General features: G+C 38.7%; 1 protein-coding gene across 6 annotated transcripts in view; it reads left to right on the top strand.

Annotated features, from left to right (window-relative positions):
• Positions 1 to 19,869, top strand: part of Dgk (diacyl glycerol kinase 1) — a 410,387-nt gene that overhangs the window by 212,092 nt on the left and 178,426 nt on the right. For all 6 annotated transcript variants that reach the window (XM_073990829.1, XM_073990828.1, XM_073990827.1 and 3 more), the window contains exons 4-5: positions 3,638 to 3,715; positions 12,506 to 12,582. In XM_073990829.1, the coding sequence (XP_073846930.1) occupies positions 3,643 to 3,715; positions 12,506 to 12,582 (150 nt within the window). In that variant the 5' untranslated portion in view covers positions 3,638 to 3,642. The remainder of the gene's footprint in view (positions 1 to 3,637; positions 3,716 to 12,505; positions 12,583 to 19,869) is intronic.

Raw genomic sequence — 19,869 nt, 5'->3', positions numbered from 1 at the left:
GACCTTCAGTTCGTCTATAAAGACGACCTTCAGTTCGTCTATAAAGACGACCTTCAGTTCGTCTATAAAGACGACCTTCAGTTCGTCTATAAAGACGACCTTCAGTTCGTCTATAAAGACGACCTTCAGTTCGTCTATAAAGACGGCCTTCAGTTCGTCTATAAAGACGACCTTCAGTTCGTCTATAAAGACGACCTTCAGTTCGTCTATAAAGACGACCTTCAGTTCGTCTATAAAGACGACCTTCAGTTCGTCTATAAAGACGACCTTCAGTTCGTCTATAAAGACGACCTTCAGTTCGTCTATAAAGACGACCTTCAGTTCGTCTATAAAGACGACCTTCAGTTCGTCTATAAAGACGACCTTCAGTTCGTCTATAAAGACGGCCTTCAGTTCGTCTATAAAGACGACCTTCAGTTCGTCTATAAAGACGACCTTCAGTTCGTCTATAAAGACGACCTTCAGTTCGTCTATAAAGACGACCTTCAGTTCGTCTATAAAGACGACCTTCAGTTCGTCTATAAAGACGACCTTCAGTTCGTCTATAAAGACGACCTTCAGTTCGTCTATAAAGACGACCTTCAGTTCGTCTATAAAGACGACCTTCAGTTCGTCTATAAAGACGACCTTCAGTTCGTCTATAAAGACGACCTTCAGTTCGTCTATAAAGACGACCTTCAGTTCGTCTATAAAGACGACCTTCAGTTCGTCTATAAAGACGACCTTCAGTTCGTCTATAAAGACGACCTTCAGTTCGTCTATAAAGACGACCTTCAGTTCGTCTATAAAGACGACCTTCAGTTCGTCTATAAAGACGACCTTCAGTTCGTCTATAAAGACGACCTTCAGTTCGTCTATAAAGACGACCTTCAGTTCGTCTATAAAGACGACCTTCAGTTCGTCTATAAAGACGACCTTGAGTTCGTCTATAAAATCTACCTTCAGTTCGTCTATAAAGACGACCTACAGTTCGTCTATAGAGACAATCTTCTGTTCGTCTATAAAGACGACCTTCAGTCCGTCTATAAAGACGACCTTCAGTTCGTCTATAAAGATGACCTTGAGTTCGTCTATAAAGACGACCTTGAGTTCGTCTATAAAGACGACCTTGAGTTCGTCTATAAAGACGACCTTGAGTTCGTCTATAAAATCTACCTTCAGTTCGTCTATAAAGACGACCTACAGTTCGTCTATAAAGACAATCTTCAGTTCGTCTATAAAGACGACCTTCAGTCCGTCTACAAAGACGACCTTCAGCTCGTCTATAAAAACGACCTTCAGTTCGTCTATAAAGACGTCCTTCAGTTCGTCTATGAAAACGACCTTCAGTTCGTCTATAAAGACGCCCTTTAGTTCTTCTATAAAGACGACCTTCAGTTCGTCTATAAAATCTACCTTTAGTTCGTCTATAAAGACGACCTTGAGTTCGTCTATAAAATCTACCTTCAGTTCGTCTATAAAGACGACCTACAGTTCGTCTATAAAGACAATCTTCAATTCGTCTATAAAGACGACCTTCAGTTCATCTAAAGACGACCTTCAGTTCGTCTATGAAAACGACCTTCAGTTCGTCTATAAAGACGACCTTCAGTCCGTCTATAAAGACGGCCTTCAGTTCGTCTATAAAATCTACCTTCAGTTCGTCTATAAAGACGACCTTCAGTTCGTCTATAAAGACAATCTTCAGTTCGTCTATAAAGACGACCTAGAGTTCGTCTATAAAGACAATCTTCAATTCGTCTATAAAGACGATCTTCAGTTCGTCTATAAAGACGACCTTCAGTTCATCTAAAGACGACCTTCAGTTCGTCTATGAAAACGACCTTCAGTTCGTCTATGAAACGACCTTCAGTTCGTCTATAAAGACGCCCTTTAGTTCTTCTATAAAGACGACCTTCAGTTCGTCTATAAAATCTACCTTTAGTTCGTCTATAAAGACGACCTACAGTTCGTCTATAAAGACAATCTTCAGTTCGTCTATAAAGACGATCTTCAGTTCGTCTATAAAGACGACCTTCAGTTCGTCTATAAAGACGACCTTCAGTTCATCTAAAGACGACCTTCAGTTCGTCTATGAAAACGACCTTCAGTTCGTCTATGAAAACGACCTTCAGTTCGTCTATAAAGACGCCCTTTAGTTCTTCTATAAAGACGACCTTCAGTTCGTCTATAAAATCTACCTTTAGTTCGTCTATAAAGACGACCTACAGTTCGTCTATAAAGACAATCTTCAGTTCGTCTATAAAGACGACCTTCAGTCCGTCTATAAAGACGGCCTTCAGTTCGTCTATAAAATCTACCTTCAGTTCGTCTATAAAGACGACCTTCAGTTCGTCTATAAAGACAATCTTCAGTTCGTCCATAAAGACGACCTTCAGTTCTTCTATAAAGGCGAACTTCAGTTCGTCTATAAAGACGACCTTCAGTTCGTCCACAAAGACAACCTTCAGTTCTTCTATAAAGGCGAACTTCTGTTCGTCTATAAAGACAACCTTCAGTTCGTCTATAAAGACGACCTTCAGTTCATCTATAAAGACGACCTTCAGTTAGTCTATAAAGACGACCTTCAGTTCGTCTATAAAGACGACCTTCAGTTCGTCTATAAAGACGACCTACAGCTCGTCTATAAAGACGACCTTCAGTTCGTCTATAAAGACGACCTTCAGTTCGTCTATAAAGACGACCTTCAGTTCGTCTATAAAGACGACCTTCAGTTCGTCTATAAAGGTGACCTTCAGTTCGTCTATAAAGATGACCTTCAGTTCGTCTATAAAGACGACCTTCAGTTGGTATATAAAGACGACCTTCAGTTCGTGTATAGAGACGACCTTCAGTTCGTCTATAAAGACGACCTTCAGTTCGTCTAAAAAAGAAGACGACCTTCAGTTCGTGTATAGAGACGACCTTCAGTTCGTCTATAAAGACGACCTTCAGTTCGTCTATAAAGACGACCTTCAGTTCGTCTATAAAGACGACCTTCAGTTCGTCTATAAAGACGACCTTCAGTTCGTCTATAAAGACGACCTTCAGTTCGTCTATAAAGACGACCTTCAGTTCGTCTATAAAGACGACCTTCAGTTCGTCTATAAAGACGACCTTCAGTTCGTCTATAAAGACGACCTTCAGTTCGTCTATAAAGACGACCTTCAGTTCGTCTATAAAGACGACCTTCAGTTCGTCTATAAAAACGACCTTCAGTTCGTCTATAAAGACGACCTCAAGTTCGTCTATAAAGACGACCTTCAGTTCGTTTATAAAGACGACCTTCAGTTCGTCTATAAAGACGACCTTCGGGTCCTCTATAAATACGGCCTTCGGGTCGTCTATAAAGACTGACTTAAGGTATTATTTATATACATCACTTGTAAAATTTTTCTAGGTGTCTGAAATGAAATCCAACATTGAAATAAGTGACGTAGCCAACGCTAAATTATGTTTTGTACTACCCCAATCTATTTTACAACTGTCACCACTAATTGTTCTTCTTCTGCTGTTATCATTTGTCATGTCTTCTCCCTCTCCGACTTTATTTCAATATTATTTATTATCCCCCTCTTTATGTACAAATAATTAGTTGGCATTTATATTCGACTCTTGTTTCTATTCTATTTTCTGTTTTGTTTCTTTTTTCTTTCAGTCACCATGTCCTCTGCTGCACATAAATGGGACAAATTGTCACCACGGGAATTTTTACAACTTCAAGAATTGGCATCATGTAAGTAGAATTTATTATTTCTTTGTGTTTTTTTACACACAAAAAGAAGATTATTTTTTTAAATATTTATTTTAAATTTAGTTAATTCACTGTTTTGGACACTTTTCACCTCAAAAGCAATCTTAAGAAATTTTCTTTAGGTTTAATTTAAAATTCTGGCTACTTCTTCTTTGTGAGGATATGGTTGGGTTTTAGCACGGGATTAGTAAATCGGGATCATAGATTTGAAAAAAGTTACAGACTCCCACTATCATTGAGCATATTCAACGAAATCTAAGTAACGATCATAATAAAAACCTGTTTCAGACAGACTCAATATCAATAAGTTTCCCATTGTATGGTATTCAATATATACTATGTAAATTCACTGTCAATATTGTATGGGTTTATTAAACAAAGCAAATCCAATTTGATCCAATTTGAAAAAAATGCTTCAAATTCTAGTTTTGTTTTTATTTAATAAACTTAACTTAATAAACAATTCAGTAAAAAACTAAAAAAAACGAATCTTTACATAAAAAACGGCAAAACCATTTTACCCACACAAATGGAGAATTTATGGAAAGAGTTTTGTATTTTCACATTTGTTTTAATTGCTCAACGCAATCGCCTTTTGATACCCTACATCAGTGAATATCCCTGCAATTTGTTTAACTTTATAGTTTTAACAGTTGAGTTATAGGTGGGCAAGGAGAAGTCTGCTTATAAAAGCGATGACTTTCTTATTTATTTATCAATATTTTGAGCAATTTTTAAAACCACTATAAGCAGATATAAAATTGAAGGCTAGCATTAAAAACATTCACATTACATAAGATCAAGAAATACACACACATACTTATGTTCCCACACCACATGCGAAGGGTCAGGAAGACTTCCCTCATGTTAACGAGAGCACGACAATTCATATTGGCTCAAGGGTATGGAAATTACTTTTATCGGCGAGTCCCAACGGTGTGTCTTATGATACCACTTGAAGAGAAGTTGTTCATGACTGAAATACTGAGGGGATTTGAAACCACCGAAAATTTTGATGTTCTGGTCAGGGACTGGCCCGCAGAACTGCTAAGTGCAGACGGACGTGCTTACCAATGCACCCACATCAAGGACATAAAGAAGATAAATATTCAAGTTGTCATTGTCCTTCTTGCGGCAGCAGTTGTAAAAGTTTTGCATAATATTAATCGCAAGCTCATAGCTTCGGGCTAGGCTCCAGTGGGTCTTCAAGCATTTGAGAGCTGTCGTATAGTCATTCAGTACTATGGATAGCTTTTCAAAATCTTTAGGGCAGAACAATCGGCTACTAAACCAATAATCAGAATGAAAAGATTTTACACAACTTTTTCCGGGTTTCTGATATCAGAATCAATTCAACAAGTGCATGAAAGGTACGAAAGTTTCAGTGTGTATAGCAGATGATTGGGATCTGCTGAAAACTTACAAAAAGGATCTCACTCCCCTCAGTGCACTATATGCCCAATGGCAGGAAAAAAGTACATTTTTCAAGTCATATATTTGAATAAATAGTAACGGGATTAGATTCTTAACACTTTGGACCACTTAAAAAGAAAAACATTTCAACCTGGCAGCGCTTCATGATGACATACCGGGCTGTAAAAGATAGTACATCTTACATCGTAAAATTTTATGAAATTCAAACAAAACAAGAACAAAATTGTTTCGCTACACAATTAAACGCCGTTAACATAATTAACGATGTTTTAACTGGAAATCACGTGAACAGACATGCTAATTAAAATTGTGACTAAAAATTAAAAAAAAAACAGGTAAAAAAGTATCAGTCGGCTTTTCCGACAGAGATATACCCTCAACCTGTGTATTTTGAAACAAAAAACGTATGTATTAAGGGGATTTTAAAAACTTGGGCGTTTGAACCGACATAAATGTTGATTAGGCTTAAAGATCAAAAGTTTTGCGAAGGAGATACTAAAAGGGATGGATCGACATTGACCATTATGGAAGTGGATCTCCAGCCACGACATATGGTGCTATAGGGGGTTTTTCACCCTTCGGGCTGTTTGCTCAAGACGTATGGACTTGCCCCTGAAAAAAACTTTTACCATCGTAATTGAGGAAGCGAATGCAAGTTGCTTCAACAAAAATCAAAGTGATTCGATATCAGGTCTTAAAGTGAACTTATCCGAAATTTTGTGTGGGAGGTACCGGATGAAGTGGACAAATATAGTCCATATTTGAACATGATCTATATTTGGTAGATATATTAGGATGTGTAAAGTATGGACCAATTCGGCCACTCCCTTCAAGAGTTATCGTGCGCACAAATTTTCCGAACATTTTCTAACTTTTGTGTGGAAGGTACCGGAAGGAGTGGACCGATAGAGCCCATCTTCGAACTTAAACTAATTTTGGGCAAAATATTACGAAAGCCAAAATTTGAAGCGAATCGGTTCATCCCTTCGAGAGTTATCGTGCGCTCCAGCCAGCCAGACAGACGGACGGACATTGCTCAATCGACTCCAAATTGTCTGAAACACATTTCGTCCAAACATACTTGGGGTCTAAAACCATTATTTCGATGCGGCACATTTTGCCCGTATGAAAGTGTATATACCCTTTCTAGCCTAAAGGCTGAGGGTATAAAAAGTGAGAAGTGGGTTTAGAAATTGTAGGTGTAGACATGTCATGTATTTTGTGTGTACTTTGTACTGTAGTGTATATGTTTTTAGGAATAGAACTAAATATATTTAAATATATGTGGTTGAAGGTAATATTGAGTACTACACGTGTAGAAAAATTTATCCACGGATGACGGAAACTTATAGAAACACATACATATATCATGACACTTAAAAATTTGGTATTGGGCTGGGCTGGGAGTAGGACTTGCCAATATGACACAAGACGCCAAATTTGATAGTAATCTTAATGAAGTTATACCAAGCATTGCAATCTTTTATGTTCAAGATCTTTAAATTTAGTAACTAAAACTACAAATACCTACTAAATTTAGGTCTACTCCCAAAACATCCATTATTGATAGAGGCCATAATTACTACTGTATTGGGGTTTCACTAAAACCCGTTGTTAGGGAGGTCCCCCGTCCCCTCCGTTTTTCGGTATAAAAACTACCTTACGATTCAATATCAGACCTAACGAATCTACAAAAACAAAATTTTATCAAATTCGGTCAGAGGAGTTCTATTGCGTACAATATGGCAGACCTAAAGAATTTTCTCTTCAGAACCAAATTTTCAGTACGTGATTCTAAATTGAACAGGATTTACCATATCACATTTAAAAGCGATCGGATGCAAATTGTGACCTTTGTGCGGCATTACAATTGATCCCCACAGGTTGAAGACATCTAACACATTCTGGAGGTCTGCGATTGCTTGAGCTTGGTTATCCAATTTGTCTGATATGCAAAGCTTTTAAGGTGTTTGTCGTCAAAGTGAATGCTACATATCTCCAGTTAAAGCGCGCTCACCAAGTACTCTTTCACCCGAGCAGTTTCCTTGTATATAGCCTTGTGGATTCCTGACAGGCATGTGGAGGCATGTGGTTGCGATTTCAATGCCCTCTGCGGAAAGGTGGTGGCAGGCCGTTGCTGCGTTGTGAGCTTATATACAAGTAAAGAAGTATCAGTCGGCTTTGCCGACAGAGATATACCCTCAACCTATGTGAATTGAAACTTTCATCTACGGATAGATCAAATGTATTTAGGGGCTTTTCAGAATTTTGTGGCCATTTTTAGACATTTGAACTTGCCGGGGGAGGTACTTAAAGGAATGGACCGACATAGTCCATCATTTTAGTGGGTCATCATATAACTTTTGGACCAGTATGCCAGGAGCACGGATAGCATAATATTGCTGTAAACAGGACCACAACGAACAGCATCGGAATATATTTCCAAAGCATCTTCGAACAGACCCTAAACCGCACTTAGACACAAATGTTGAACTTTTGTGGGGGAGGTACCCTAAGGGGAGAACCATTATGGGCCATTTTAGAAGTTAAACTAAATTTCGACAAAATATTAAGAGATCCAAAGATTGGACCCAATTGGTTGCCCCGTTCAAGAGATATCGTGTATACCATTTTAGTGACATTTTTTAAGTGCTGGGGAAGTATCGGAAGTTGTGGACCGGTATTGCCCATCTTCGAACTGAAACTAAATTTGGACAAAATATGACGAAGGTCAAATTCTGAACAAAATCAGTTGATCAGTTCGAGAGTTATCGTGCCCTCCAGCCACTACATATGGTGGGTTTTTTACAACTTTCAGGCTGCTTTCTCAAGAAATATGGACTTGCCCCTAAAAAAACCCCCTAGTAGCCTAATTAAGGCTTCAACAAAAATCAAAGTGATTCGAGTGCAGGTCTTAAAGTGAACTTATCCGAAACTTTGTGTGTGAGATATCCGAAGGAGTGAACATATAGTCCATATTCGAACCTGATCTATATCTGGTAGATATATTAGGATGTGTAAAGTATGGACCAATACGGCCATTCCCTTCAAGAGTTACCATATGAACAAATTTTCCGAACATTTTTGAACTTTTGCGGGGGAGGTACCTGAAGGAGTGGACCGATATGGCTTATCTTCAAACTTAAACTATGTTTGGACAAAATATTACTAAGGCCAAATTTTGGATCGGCAGCTCTGTTCGAGAGTTATCTTGCGCTTCAACCACCTCACACGGTGTCATAGGGTTTTTTGCAACTTTCAGGCTATTCTCTCGGGAAGTATGGTTTTGCCCCTGATGAAACTTGTACCGTCGTATGGAGGGCAGTGAATACAAGCTGCTAAAACAAAAATCAAAGCGATTCGAGAGCTGGCCCTAAACTGAACTTTTCCGAAATTTTTTGTGGGAGGTACCCCAAGGAGTGGACCGATTGAGTCCATATTGAAACCTTATCTAAGTCTGGTACACGCTCCACGATGGGCAAAGTATGGACCAAATCGGTTACTCCCTTCACGAGTTATCGTGCTCACAAATTTTCCGAACATTTTCGAAGTTTTGTAGGGGAGGTACCGGGAGGAGTGGACAAATATAGTCACTATTCAAACCTGATCTATGTATGTCTGGTAGATATGGTAGGCTGTGTAAAGTATGGACCAAATCGGTCACTTCCTTCAAGAGTTATCGTGCCCACAAATTTTACCAACGTTTTTGAACTTTTGCTGGGGACGTACCTGAAGAAGTGGGCCGATATGTATTATCTTCGAACTTAAACTAAATTTGGACACAATATTACAAAAGCCAGATTTTGGAATGAATTGGTTGATCCGTTCGAGAGTTATCTTGCGCTCCGACCACTACACACTGTGTCATAAGGGTTTTTGCAACTTTCAGGCTATTTTCTCAGAAAGTACGGAAATGCCCCTGATGAAGATTATACCGTCTTGTGAACGGCAGTGAATACAAGTTGTTACAATAAAAGTCAAAGCGATTGGAGAGGAGGTCCTAAACTAAACTATTTCGAAACTTTGTGTGGGAGGTACCCGAAGGAGTGCATCGATTGAGTTATGGAATCTCGCATAAGTCTGCTAGAAATTTTACGATGTGCAAATTGTGAACCAAATCGGTTATTCCCTTCAAAAATTATCGTGCGTACAAATTTTCCGAACATTTTCCAACTTTTGTGGGGGAGGTACCGGAAGGAGTGGACCAATATAACCCATCTTCGAACTTAAAAAAAGTTTGGACAAAATATTACGAAAGCCAATTTTTGGACCGAATGGGTTGATCAGTCCCAGAGTTATCGTGCCAGCCAGACGGAAGGGCATGGCTAAATCAACTCCGAATTGTCTGAAATGGATTTCGTCCAAACATACTTGAGGTCTAAAACCATTATTTCCATGAGACACATTTTGCCCGTATGAAAGCGTATATACCCTAGTTAGCATAAATGCTGAGGGTATAAAAACCAGAAGGTCGTGGTTATAGAAGACAACATGGTCTTCTTATAAAAGACCACAAGGTCGTCTTACAGAAGACCGCAAGGTCGTCTTAAAGAAGACCACAAGGCCTTCTTAGATAAGACCACAAGACGTTCTTATAAAAGATCACAAAGTGCTCTCATAAAAGACAATAAGGTATTCTTGTAAGAATACCACAAGATTTTCTTTTAGAAGACCACAAGGTCTTCTTATAGATGACCAAAAGGTCTTCTTATAGAGACCACAAGGCCTTCATATAGAAGACCACAAGGTCTTGCTCTAGAAGACCGCAAGATACTCTTATAGAAGACCACAAGATACTCTTCTAGAAGACCACAAGATACTCTTATAGAAGACCACACAGTCTTCGTATAGAAGACCACAAGGCCTTCCTAAAGAAGACCACAAAGTCTTCGTATAGAAGACCGCAAAGTCTTCTTATAGAATACCACAAGGTCTTCATATAGAAGACCACAAAGTCTTCGTATAAAAGACCTCAAGGTCTTCGTATAGAAGACCAGAAGGTCTTCGTATAGAAGACCAGAAGGTCTTCGTATAGAAGACCAGAAGGTCTTCGTATAGAAGACCACAAGGTCTTCGTATAGAAGACCACAAGGTCTTCGTATAGAAGACCACAAGGTATTCGTATAGAAGACCAAAAGGTCTTCGTATAAGAAGACCAGAAGGTCTTCGTATAAGAAGACCAGAAGGTCTTCGTATAAGAAGACCACAAGGTCTTCGTACATAAGACCATTAGGTCTTCGTATAGAAGAGCAGCAGGTCTTCGTATAGAAGAGCAGCTGGTCTTCTTATAGAAAACCTCCAGGTCTTCATATAGAAGACCACCAGGTCTTCTTATAGAGGACCACAAGGTTTTCTTATAGAAGACCACAAGGTCTTCTTATAGAGGACAAGGTTTTCTTATAGAAGACCACAAGGTCTTCTTATAGAGGACAAGGTTTTCTTATAGAAGACCACAAGGTCTTCTTATAGAAGACCACAAGGTCTTCTTATAGAAGACCACAAGGTCTTCTTATAGAAGACCACAAGGTCTTCTTATAGAAGACCACAAGGTCTTCTTATAGATTACCACAAGGTCTTCTTATAGAAGACCACAAGTTCTTCTTATAGAAGACCACAAGTTCTTCTTATAGAAGACCACAAGTTCTTCTTATAGGGGACCACAAGGTCTTCTTACAGAGGACCACAATGTCTTCTTATAGAGGACCACAAGGTCTTCTTACAGAAGACCATAAGGTCTTCTTATAGAAGACCGCAAATTCCTCTTATAAAATACCACAAGGTCTTCTTATAGAAGACCAAAAGGTCTTCTTATAGAAGACTAAAAGGTCTTCATATAGAAGACCAAAAGGTCTTCTTATAGAAGACCAAAAGGTCTTCATATAGAAGAACAAAAGGTCTTCTTATAAAAGCCCACAAGGTCTTCTTATAGAAGACAGAAAGGTCTTCTTATAGAAGACCACAAGGTCTTCTTATAGAAGACCACAAGGTCTTCTTATAGAAGACCAAAAGGTCTTCTTATAAAAGACCACAAGGTCTTCTTATAAAAGACCACAAGGTCTTCTTATAGAAGACCACAAGGTCTTCGTGTAGAAGACCACAAGGTCTTCGTACATAAGACCATTAGGTCTTTGTATAGAAGAGCAGCAGGTCTTCGTTTAGAAGAGCAGCTGGTCTTCTTATAGAAAACCTCCAGGTCTTCATATAGAAGACCACCAGGTCTTCTTATAGAGGACCACAAGGTTTTCTTATAGAAGACCTTGTGGTCTTCTATAAGAAAACCACAAGGTCTTCTTATAGAAGACCACAAGGTCTTCTTATAGAAGACCACAAGGTCTTCTTATAGAAGACCACAAGGTCTTCTTATAGAGGACCACAAGTTCTTCTTATAGAAGACCACAAGTTCTTCTTATAGAAGACCACAAGTTCTTCTTATAGAGGACCACAAGGTCTTCTTACAGAGGACCACAATGTCCTTTTGGTCTTCAATAAGAAGACCTTGTGGTCTTCTATAAGAAGACCTTGTGGTCTTCTATAAGAAGACCTTGTGGTCTTCTATAAGAAGACCTTGTGGTCTTCTATAAGAAGACCTTGTGGTCTTCTATAAGAAGACCTTGTGGTCTTTTATAAGAAGACCTTTTGTTCTTCTATATGAAGACCTTTTGGTCTTCTTTTATAAAAGACCCCAAGTCTTCTTCTAAACATAACTCCCCTTTAAGTCAACTATATGAAAGCCCTCGATGAGTCGCCTATGATCATTCCTAAATTCTTCGTCGGTGTATAGCGAAGTGTAAATGGCACACAAGTGGACTTTGGTAGCAAACAGAGCGAATAAAAACATAAACTTTTCCTACAGCTATTGTTGAGTGGCGCCAACAGTTATTTTGTTGTTGTTGCTATGAAACAGAGGCATATTGTATTTGCTGGAAAAATAGAAAAATTAGTGAACTGTTCAGCAACTGGAAAAAAAGTTTGTAGAACTTTTTCAATTTGTTTAATTGTTAATTAAATAGACGGTTCACATACCCTTTATCGGATTCCTTTTTGTGAACGTGGGTTGTTTTATCGCACCATTGTGAAAAGTGTATTGTTTTCCTTTTTACACACCAACAATCATCCAACGCAAACACACACACACACACCAATAAACATCTGAAAGTCCATTATTTATTTTTACAGCATTGTTTTGTTGCCAAATGATTCTAATGTTTTTTCTTTTGCTTTCTTTTTTTACTTGTTTCCTTTTTTCTTGGTTTTGTTTTTCTTCACTGATGTGTTTCCGTTGCTGTACGTACGTTGATGGTTGCTACCTGCTGATGTTGGTTTGATTTTTGGCTGCAGATTCAACACGTAAACTACAGGATGTTCTACAAGAGTTTTGTTCGCCGCTTGCTTCGCCCAAATTTAATCCGGATGGTGTAAGTATCAATTGAAATTAAATGTCGATTCATATATCTAACGGATACTGAGTAGTTGTACAGCAGTGTTGGTATCGGTGGAAGCTAAAACCGTAAGCCATGAAATGATTTGTTAGAGAACAAATCGCAACGCTAAATGGTATAGAATGTTGAATTATTTGTAAGGTTGAATGAAAGTGAATTACGGAACCCCTTGTAAATTTTCCAAATGATTTATTTTTTACTGAGCGACCGATCGACCGACCGGCAATTCAAACAGCTGTTAAATATGAAGTATGTTTGCCATGGTACTTTAGTTAATCATTTTTCTTTCACATCGTCTAACATTTATGGGGTGAATTAGGAAAACATAAGTTATATTGTCGGAAATCATTGGAATGAGGTACATGAAGAAATAAATGGAATGTGAATTTAAATCGAGAAATATTATGGATTTATAAACATTATTCTGATGAGTACATTTTTATTTTACACGAAGACTATGGTACGTATAACTGATAACATATATAATACGCTCCGTTGTCATTGGCTGAACGTTTTATTTTATTTCTTTTTGTTTTCAAGATAACTCTCGAACGATTAAACCGATTTGGTCCAAAATTTAGCTGTTGTAATATTTTGTCCAAACTTAGATCATGTTGGAAGATGAGCCATGGTGCACAAGATAAGTCTTGAAGGGAGTAACCGATTGGGCCCAACCTTGCACGTCGTAATATTTCCTCCTCCAGACACATTTCAGCTTCGAATGTGGTCCACACCATCAAATACCTCACAAGTAAATTTTCAAAATTTTTGGCACAAGTGCAGTTTGGGGACTCTGGATTGATCGGCAACAATTATATACAGAAGGTTGTGCTTGGTGGCCGTTTCACGTCGGTACACTTGTTTGTAGCGCGAAAACTTAAGAACTGCGTATCCGATTTGACCGCAAAAATTTGCACATAGTATTTCTTTCCAAAAGTACATCAAGTTCCAAAAAGGTCTATATTGAAAAACATCTTCGGATACCTTCCTCACAAACGTTCAACATTTTTAATTAAGTGCAGTTTAAGAGCTGTTCGAGGTTTAGTTTGGGAATTGTTACCGAAGGACTTATTGCGGTTCTATTTATTGCGATATAATGTCCTTCGTGGTAAAGTCCATGACGAAGTGTAGTACCTGATGGGCAAACATGCTTACAGTGGGAAGCAACAATCATGGATGGACTAAAATATATCAGGGTTACCAGTACAACTTTGTATTTTTATTACGAAAATATTTTTGCAAGTTGACTGGAAATTAAATTGAATAAATTAAGACAACATGTCTCGAAGACAATAAAGACATGTGCGTAGCCAGGAATAGCTAGGGAGGAGCATCTGCTCCTGGCTACGCCCATGAATAAAGACCAGAAAGCCTTCCCATAGAAGACCCAAAGATCTTCTTAGAAAAGACCAGTAGGTCGTCTCATAGAAGTACACAAGGTAATCTCAAAGAGGGCCAGAAGGTCTTCCCTTAGAAGACTCGTAGTTCGTATCATAGAAGGCCAGAAGGTCGCATCATATAAGACAAGAAGGTCTTCCATAGCAGACCAGCAGATCTTCTTACAGAAGACCAATAAATCTTCTCATAAAAGAAGGTCTAGTCACTGAAGACCAGAAGGCCGTCTCATAGAATACCAGAGGGTCTTTTCATAGATGATTGGAAGATCTTTAAATAGAAGACAACAAGGTTTCTTCATAGCAGACAGGAATCTCTTCTCATAGAAGACCACAAGATCTTCTCAGAGAAGATGAAAGGTCTTCTCATAGAGGACCAAAAGGCCGTCTTATAGAAGACCAGAAGGTCGTCTCATAGTAGTCCGGAAGGTCTTCTCACAGTAGATAGAAATGACTTGCAATAGAAGCCCACAAGATCTCCTCATAGGAAAGTCTTCTAATAGAATACCACAAGGTCTCTTGATGGAAGACAAGAAGTTTGAAACTTTGCAGATCAGAGGGACTCCTCATAGAAGACTGGAATGTATTCTAAAAGATGCCCACAAAATCTTCTCATGTGTCTTTTCATAGAAGACCAGAAGGTCGTCCCACAGAAGAACAGAAGGACTTCTCATAGAAGACACGAAGGTCGTATTATAGAGGGCCAGCAGATCTTCCGAGAGGAGATTAGAAGGTTTTCTCATAGAAGATCAGAGGGTCTTGCCATAGAAGAAGCTCTCCTCACTGTCTTTTCATAGAAGACCAGAAGGTCGTCCCACAGAAGAACAGAAGGACTTCTCATAGAAGGCACGAAGGTCGTATTATAGAGGGCCAGCAGATCTTCCGAGAGGAGATTAGAAGGTTTTCTCATAGAAGACCAGAGAGTCTTGCCACAAAAGAAGGTCTCCTCTCAGAAGACCAGAAGTTCTCCTTACTTAAGACCCCAAGTTCTTCTCATAGAAGACTGGAAGATATTCTAATAGAAGACTGGAAAGTCTTCTAATAGAAGACTGGAAACTTTTCTACCAGAAGACCACAAGGCTCCTTCATAGTAGATAAGAAAATTTTCTCATAGAACACCAGCCTGTCTTCTCATAAAGATCCAGAAGGTCATCTTATAGAAAACCAGAAGGTCGTTTCATAGAAGACAGGAAGGTCTCCTAATAGAGGACTACAATGTATCTTCACAGAAGACTAGAAGGTAGTCTCATAGAAGATCAGATTGTCTTCTCATAGAAGATTGGTAGGTCTTATAATAGAGGACCACCAGGTCAATTCACAAGAGACCAGAAGTTCGTCTCTAATAAGATCAGAAGATCTCTTCATAAGTATTCTCATAGAAGACCAGAGGGTCGTATCAAATAAGACAGGAAGATCTTCTAATAGAAAACCACAATGTGTTCTTATAAAATACCAGAGGGTCTTCTCATAGAAGAAGGTGTTCTCACTGAAGACCAGAAGTTCTCCTCACTTAAGACCCAAAAATCTTCTCATTCGAGATCGGAAGGTCATCCCACAGAAGATAGAAAGGTGTTCAAATAAAAGACCACAAGGTCTCGTCAAAGGTCTTCTCAAAGAAGACCAGAGGGTCTTTTCACAGAAAGCAGGAAAGATTTCTAATAGAAGACACAATGTCTTCTAAAGGAAGAACACAAGGTCTCTTTATAAAAGACCAGTAGAACGTCTTATGGGATACCGGAAGGTCTTCTCACAGAAAACTGGAAGGTTTTCTCACAGAAAACTGCAAGGTTTTCTCACAGAAGACTGGAAGGTCTTCTAATAGAGGAGTTTTCTCATAGAAAACCTGATGTTTCTGTCATAAAAGACAGGAAGGCGTTCTATTTGAAAATGAAAAGGTCTTCTTCTTCCAGCTGATATTCTCCTAAAGGATCGGAAAGTCATCTTAGAGAAAACCACAATGTCTTCTCATAGAAGACCGCAAGATTATTTCATAGAATACCAGAAGGTCGTCCCATAGGAGACCAGAGGGTATTCTCATAGAAGAATTTAAGGTCTTCTAATAGAAGAGGACAGGGAGTTTCTCATAGGTATTCCCATAGAAGACCAGAGATTTTTCTCACAGAAGACAGGAAGACCTTCTAATAAAAGATAAACAGGTTTTCTCAAAGAGGACCAGCCGTCTTCTTATAAAAAGACCAGAAGGTCATCTTATAGAAGACCACAAGGTCTCATCGTAGAAGAACTGAAGTTCGCCCTATAGAGGACCAGAGGGTCCCCTCATAGAAGTTCAGAAGATCTTTTCATAAAGTATCAGAATGTGATGTCATAAAAGACCAGAAGGTCATCTCATGGAAGAAGGTCTTCGATAGAGGGTATCTCGTACAAGACAATAAGGTTTTCTCATAGAATACTAAATGTCTTCGCCTAGAGGACCAAGAAGTCTTGTCTTAAAAGTCCAAACGGACTTCTCATAAAAGACCAGTAGAGAAAAAACTAACAAGGCTTCGAGAAGAAGACCCGTACAACTCTTCCGGAATGTATTCTTATAGGAGACAAAAATGTTTTCCCATAGAAAACCAGAAGGTCTCTCATAGAAGACCAGCAGAAGGTCCACTCATAGAATAAAGGTAAAAGGTCTTCACAAAGAATTCCAATAGAACCTCTTCTCTTAGAAGACTAGAATGTCTTCTCATAGATGACCAGTGGTCCTCTCATAGAAGATCAGAAAGTTTTCTCACAAAAGTTTTCTCATAGAAAACCAAAAAGTCTTCACATAGATTACCAGAGAATCCTCTCATAGAAGACCAGAATGTCTTTTCGTAGAAGACCAATAGAAGGTCTCCTAATGTTGTTGAATGTCTTCTCATAGAAAACCAAAAGGTCGTCTGATATAAGACCATACGTTCTTCTCAAAGAAGATAGAAAGATCTACTCATAGAAGACAGAAAATTATTCTCATAAAAGACCAATATGTCTACTCATTGAAGACCAGGATATCTTCACGTAGATGACCAGCATGTCTTCACGTAGATGACCAGGAGTGATTGACATTGGTCCAACCTTTGTGCGTGTCGCGTGTCTTATATCATCGGGGGATACGTCCATAATAATATAATGTTCCACAAACATCCCAGAAGGGACATGGGAGACTTCGCTCATATCACCCAGCTGCATATTAGCTCAATGATATGGCACCTATTGGCTATCGCCGAGTCCGAATCGCGTGTCTTATATCACCACCTGCAGAGAAGTTTTACATGGCTGAAATACTCTGCAATTGTCGCCAACATTACACTGAGGGGTATATTACCACCGTTGAAAGTTTGATGTTACCATTGCACCATGGTGGCACCCGGGGTAAGTCCATACCGGTTGAGACATTTACACTAAAGAGATAAAAAAACGTTACGGCCCCTAACTATAGCTCTTAAAGGGAGTCATTGCCTTTGGTCCAACCATTGCACATTGTAATCGGAAGAACGATTACAGAAGAACCTACGTCATATTCGTAGATTAACTATATCAATCCACTTAGTCCGGTACCTCCCTCACAAAAGTTCAAAGCAATATATTAAAACCTGTTTGCGGAAATTCTCTAAAAGCCGCATTTAGTTCATTGTTGTGGCTGAAAAACGAATCCTACAAGAAATCGGTCTATCTGAGATTTATCAAAATCCTACACAATATTTTATAGGATTCGTTTTTTTGCCACATCAATGAAAATAAATTAAAGAATAAATTTAGAGAATCTTCTTGAAAACGCATCTTTGGTCCCATACAAATTACTATGGAAACAAAGATGGCCCGGATAATATAACTCAATTTTGTCTAGACAAATTTTCGCCATATTAGATTGAAGTCGTATACATAGTCGGCCCCATCCGACTTTGATCCTATACTTATTGGATTTTATTTGTTAAATTGGGTACCTGTTCATAGGACATTTAGTTACACTACTTCTGTTAACGTTTCCCACGTAAATGCCTTAAATAACTAGGGAAGTCTTTCTCTTACATCCGCAAATACTCAGGAAATTTAAATAATGTCATTACTCATATTATTAATGATTGTGAAAATTATCCTTACAAAGGATAACTTCATTACAAACAAGAAGACTAAATTATCCACCGCATTGTTAATCATTGTCGTATAAAATCAGTCAAGTGAAATTATGGAAACAAAGCCATTTACAATTGATGTTAACACAATGGGCAAGATAATCATAATAAGAAACAGAATTACAATGGCAACAACAACCACAAAAAGGGAATATATAAGTCGTTGAAGTGTAAAAATAATATAATATCATTGTGTTAATTGCACTGTACAACAAAATTAAAGTTTTGTTTTTAAATTACAAGAAACCCCTTGCAGATTATGAAAGAGGACCGAAAAATAGAAGATACGTATAACGTGATTTTGAAAGTTCACGTCGTGAGGTAACCTAAATGGGCAGTCCAACATTTCGCTTTGTGAACTGTTTTGGAAATGAAATAAAATTCCTCGTAATCCTTGCATTTTAGGTATATTACTGAGAATTCTCGGAGGAATATTCTTATACATTCAGCCTTTAGGCTAGAAAGGGTATACGGGCAAAATGTGCCTCATCGAAATAATGGTTTCAGACCCCAAGTATGTTTGGACGAAATGTGTTTCAGACAATTTGGAGTCGATTTTGCAATGTCCGTCCGTCTGCCTGTCTGTCTGGCTGGCTGGTGCGCACGATAACTCTCAAACGGATGAGCCGATTTGGTCCACAATTTGGCTATCGTAATATTATGTCCAAACTTAGTTTAAGTTCGAAGATGGGCCATATCGTTCTACTCCTTCCGGTACCTCCCCCACAAAAGGTCGAAAATGTTCGGAAAATTTGTCCGCAAGATAACTCTTAAAGGAAGTAACCGATTTGGTCCATACTTTGCAAATCGTGAAATAACTACCAAACTTAGATGAGGTTCCAATATGGACTCAATCGGTCCACTTCTTCGGGTACCTCCCACACAAATTTTCGGATAAGTTCAGTTTAGGACCTGCTCTCGAATCGCCTTGATTTTTGTTTAAGCAACTTGTATTCACTGCCCCCTATACGATGGTACAAGTTTCATCAGGGGCAAGTCCATACATCCTGAGAAAATGGCCCGAAAGCACAAAAAACCGCTATGACACCATATCTAGTGGATGGAGCGCACAACAACTCTCGAACCGATTCGATCCAAAATTTGGTAGAATTTTGCGCAAAATTAAAACATGTTGTAAGATGGGCTATACTGGGTCCACTCCTTCCGGTACATCCACCACAAAAGTTAAAAAATTTTTGCTTAAATGTTGCGCACGATAACTCTCGAAGGCAGTAACCGATTTGATTCATACTTTGCACATTGTAATATTTCTACGTGACATGGACCCGGTTAGACTATATATGTCAACTCCTTCGGGTACCTCCCACACAAAATTTGGGAAAAGTGCAGTTTAGGACCTCCTCTCGAATCGTTTTGATTTTTGTTGCAACATGTTGCACTCAAAGCCCCTTTTACGACGGTAGAAGTTTTTTTGAGTAGCAAGTACATACTTCTAAAAAACCCGTACGGATAGCATGTGTAGTGGCTGGTGCCCACGACAACACTCGAACCGTATACTGCGTTGTTCCACGCTCTGCATATCGTAATATTTCTTCCAATTTTAAATAAAATTCGAAGGTGGTGCTTATAGGTCCACTCTTTCCGGTACCTTCCCCACAAAAATTCGAAAAACTTTGGATCTCGAAATATGCTGTCAAAACTTAGTTTATATTGGAGAGTGGGCCCTATCGCTCCACTCCTTGGGGTACCACCCACACAAACGTTCAACATTTTTGTTTAAGTGCGGTTAA

This window comes from Musca autumnalis, unplaced genomic scaffold (assembly GCF_047663935.1).
Source record: "Musca autumnalis isolate F117 unplaced genomic scaffold, ASM4766393v1 scaffold_5, whole genome shotgun sequence".
Lineage (NCBI taxonomy): Eukaryota > Metazoa > Arthropoda > Insecta > Diptera > Muscidae > Musca > Musca autumnalis.
The sequence above is the reverse complement of the archived record's forward strand: the minus strand, read 5'-3'. Positions and strand labels throughout refer to the sequence as shown.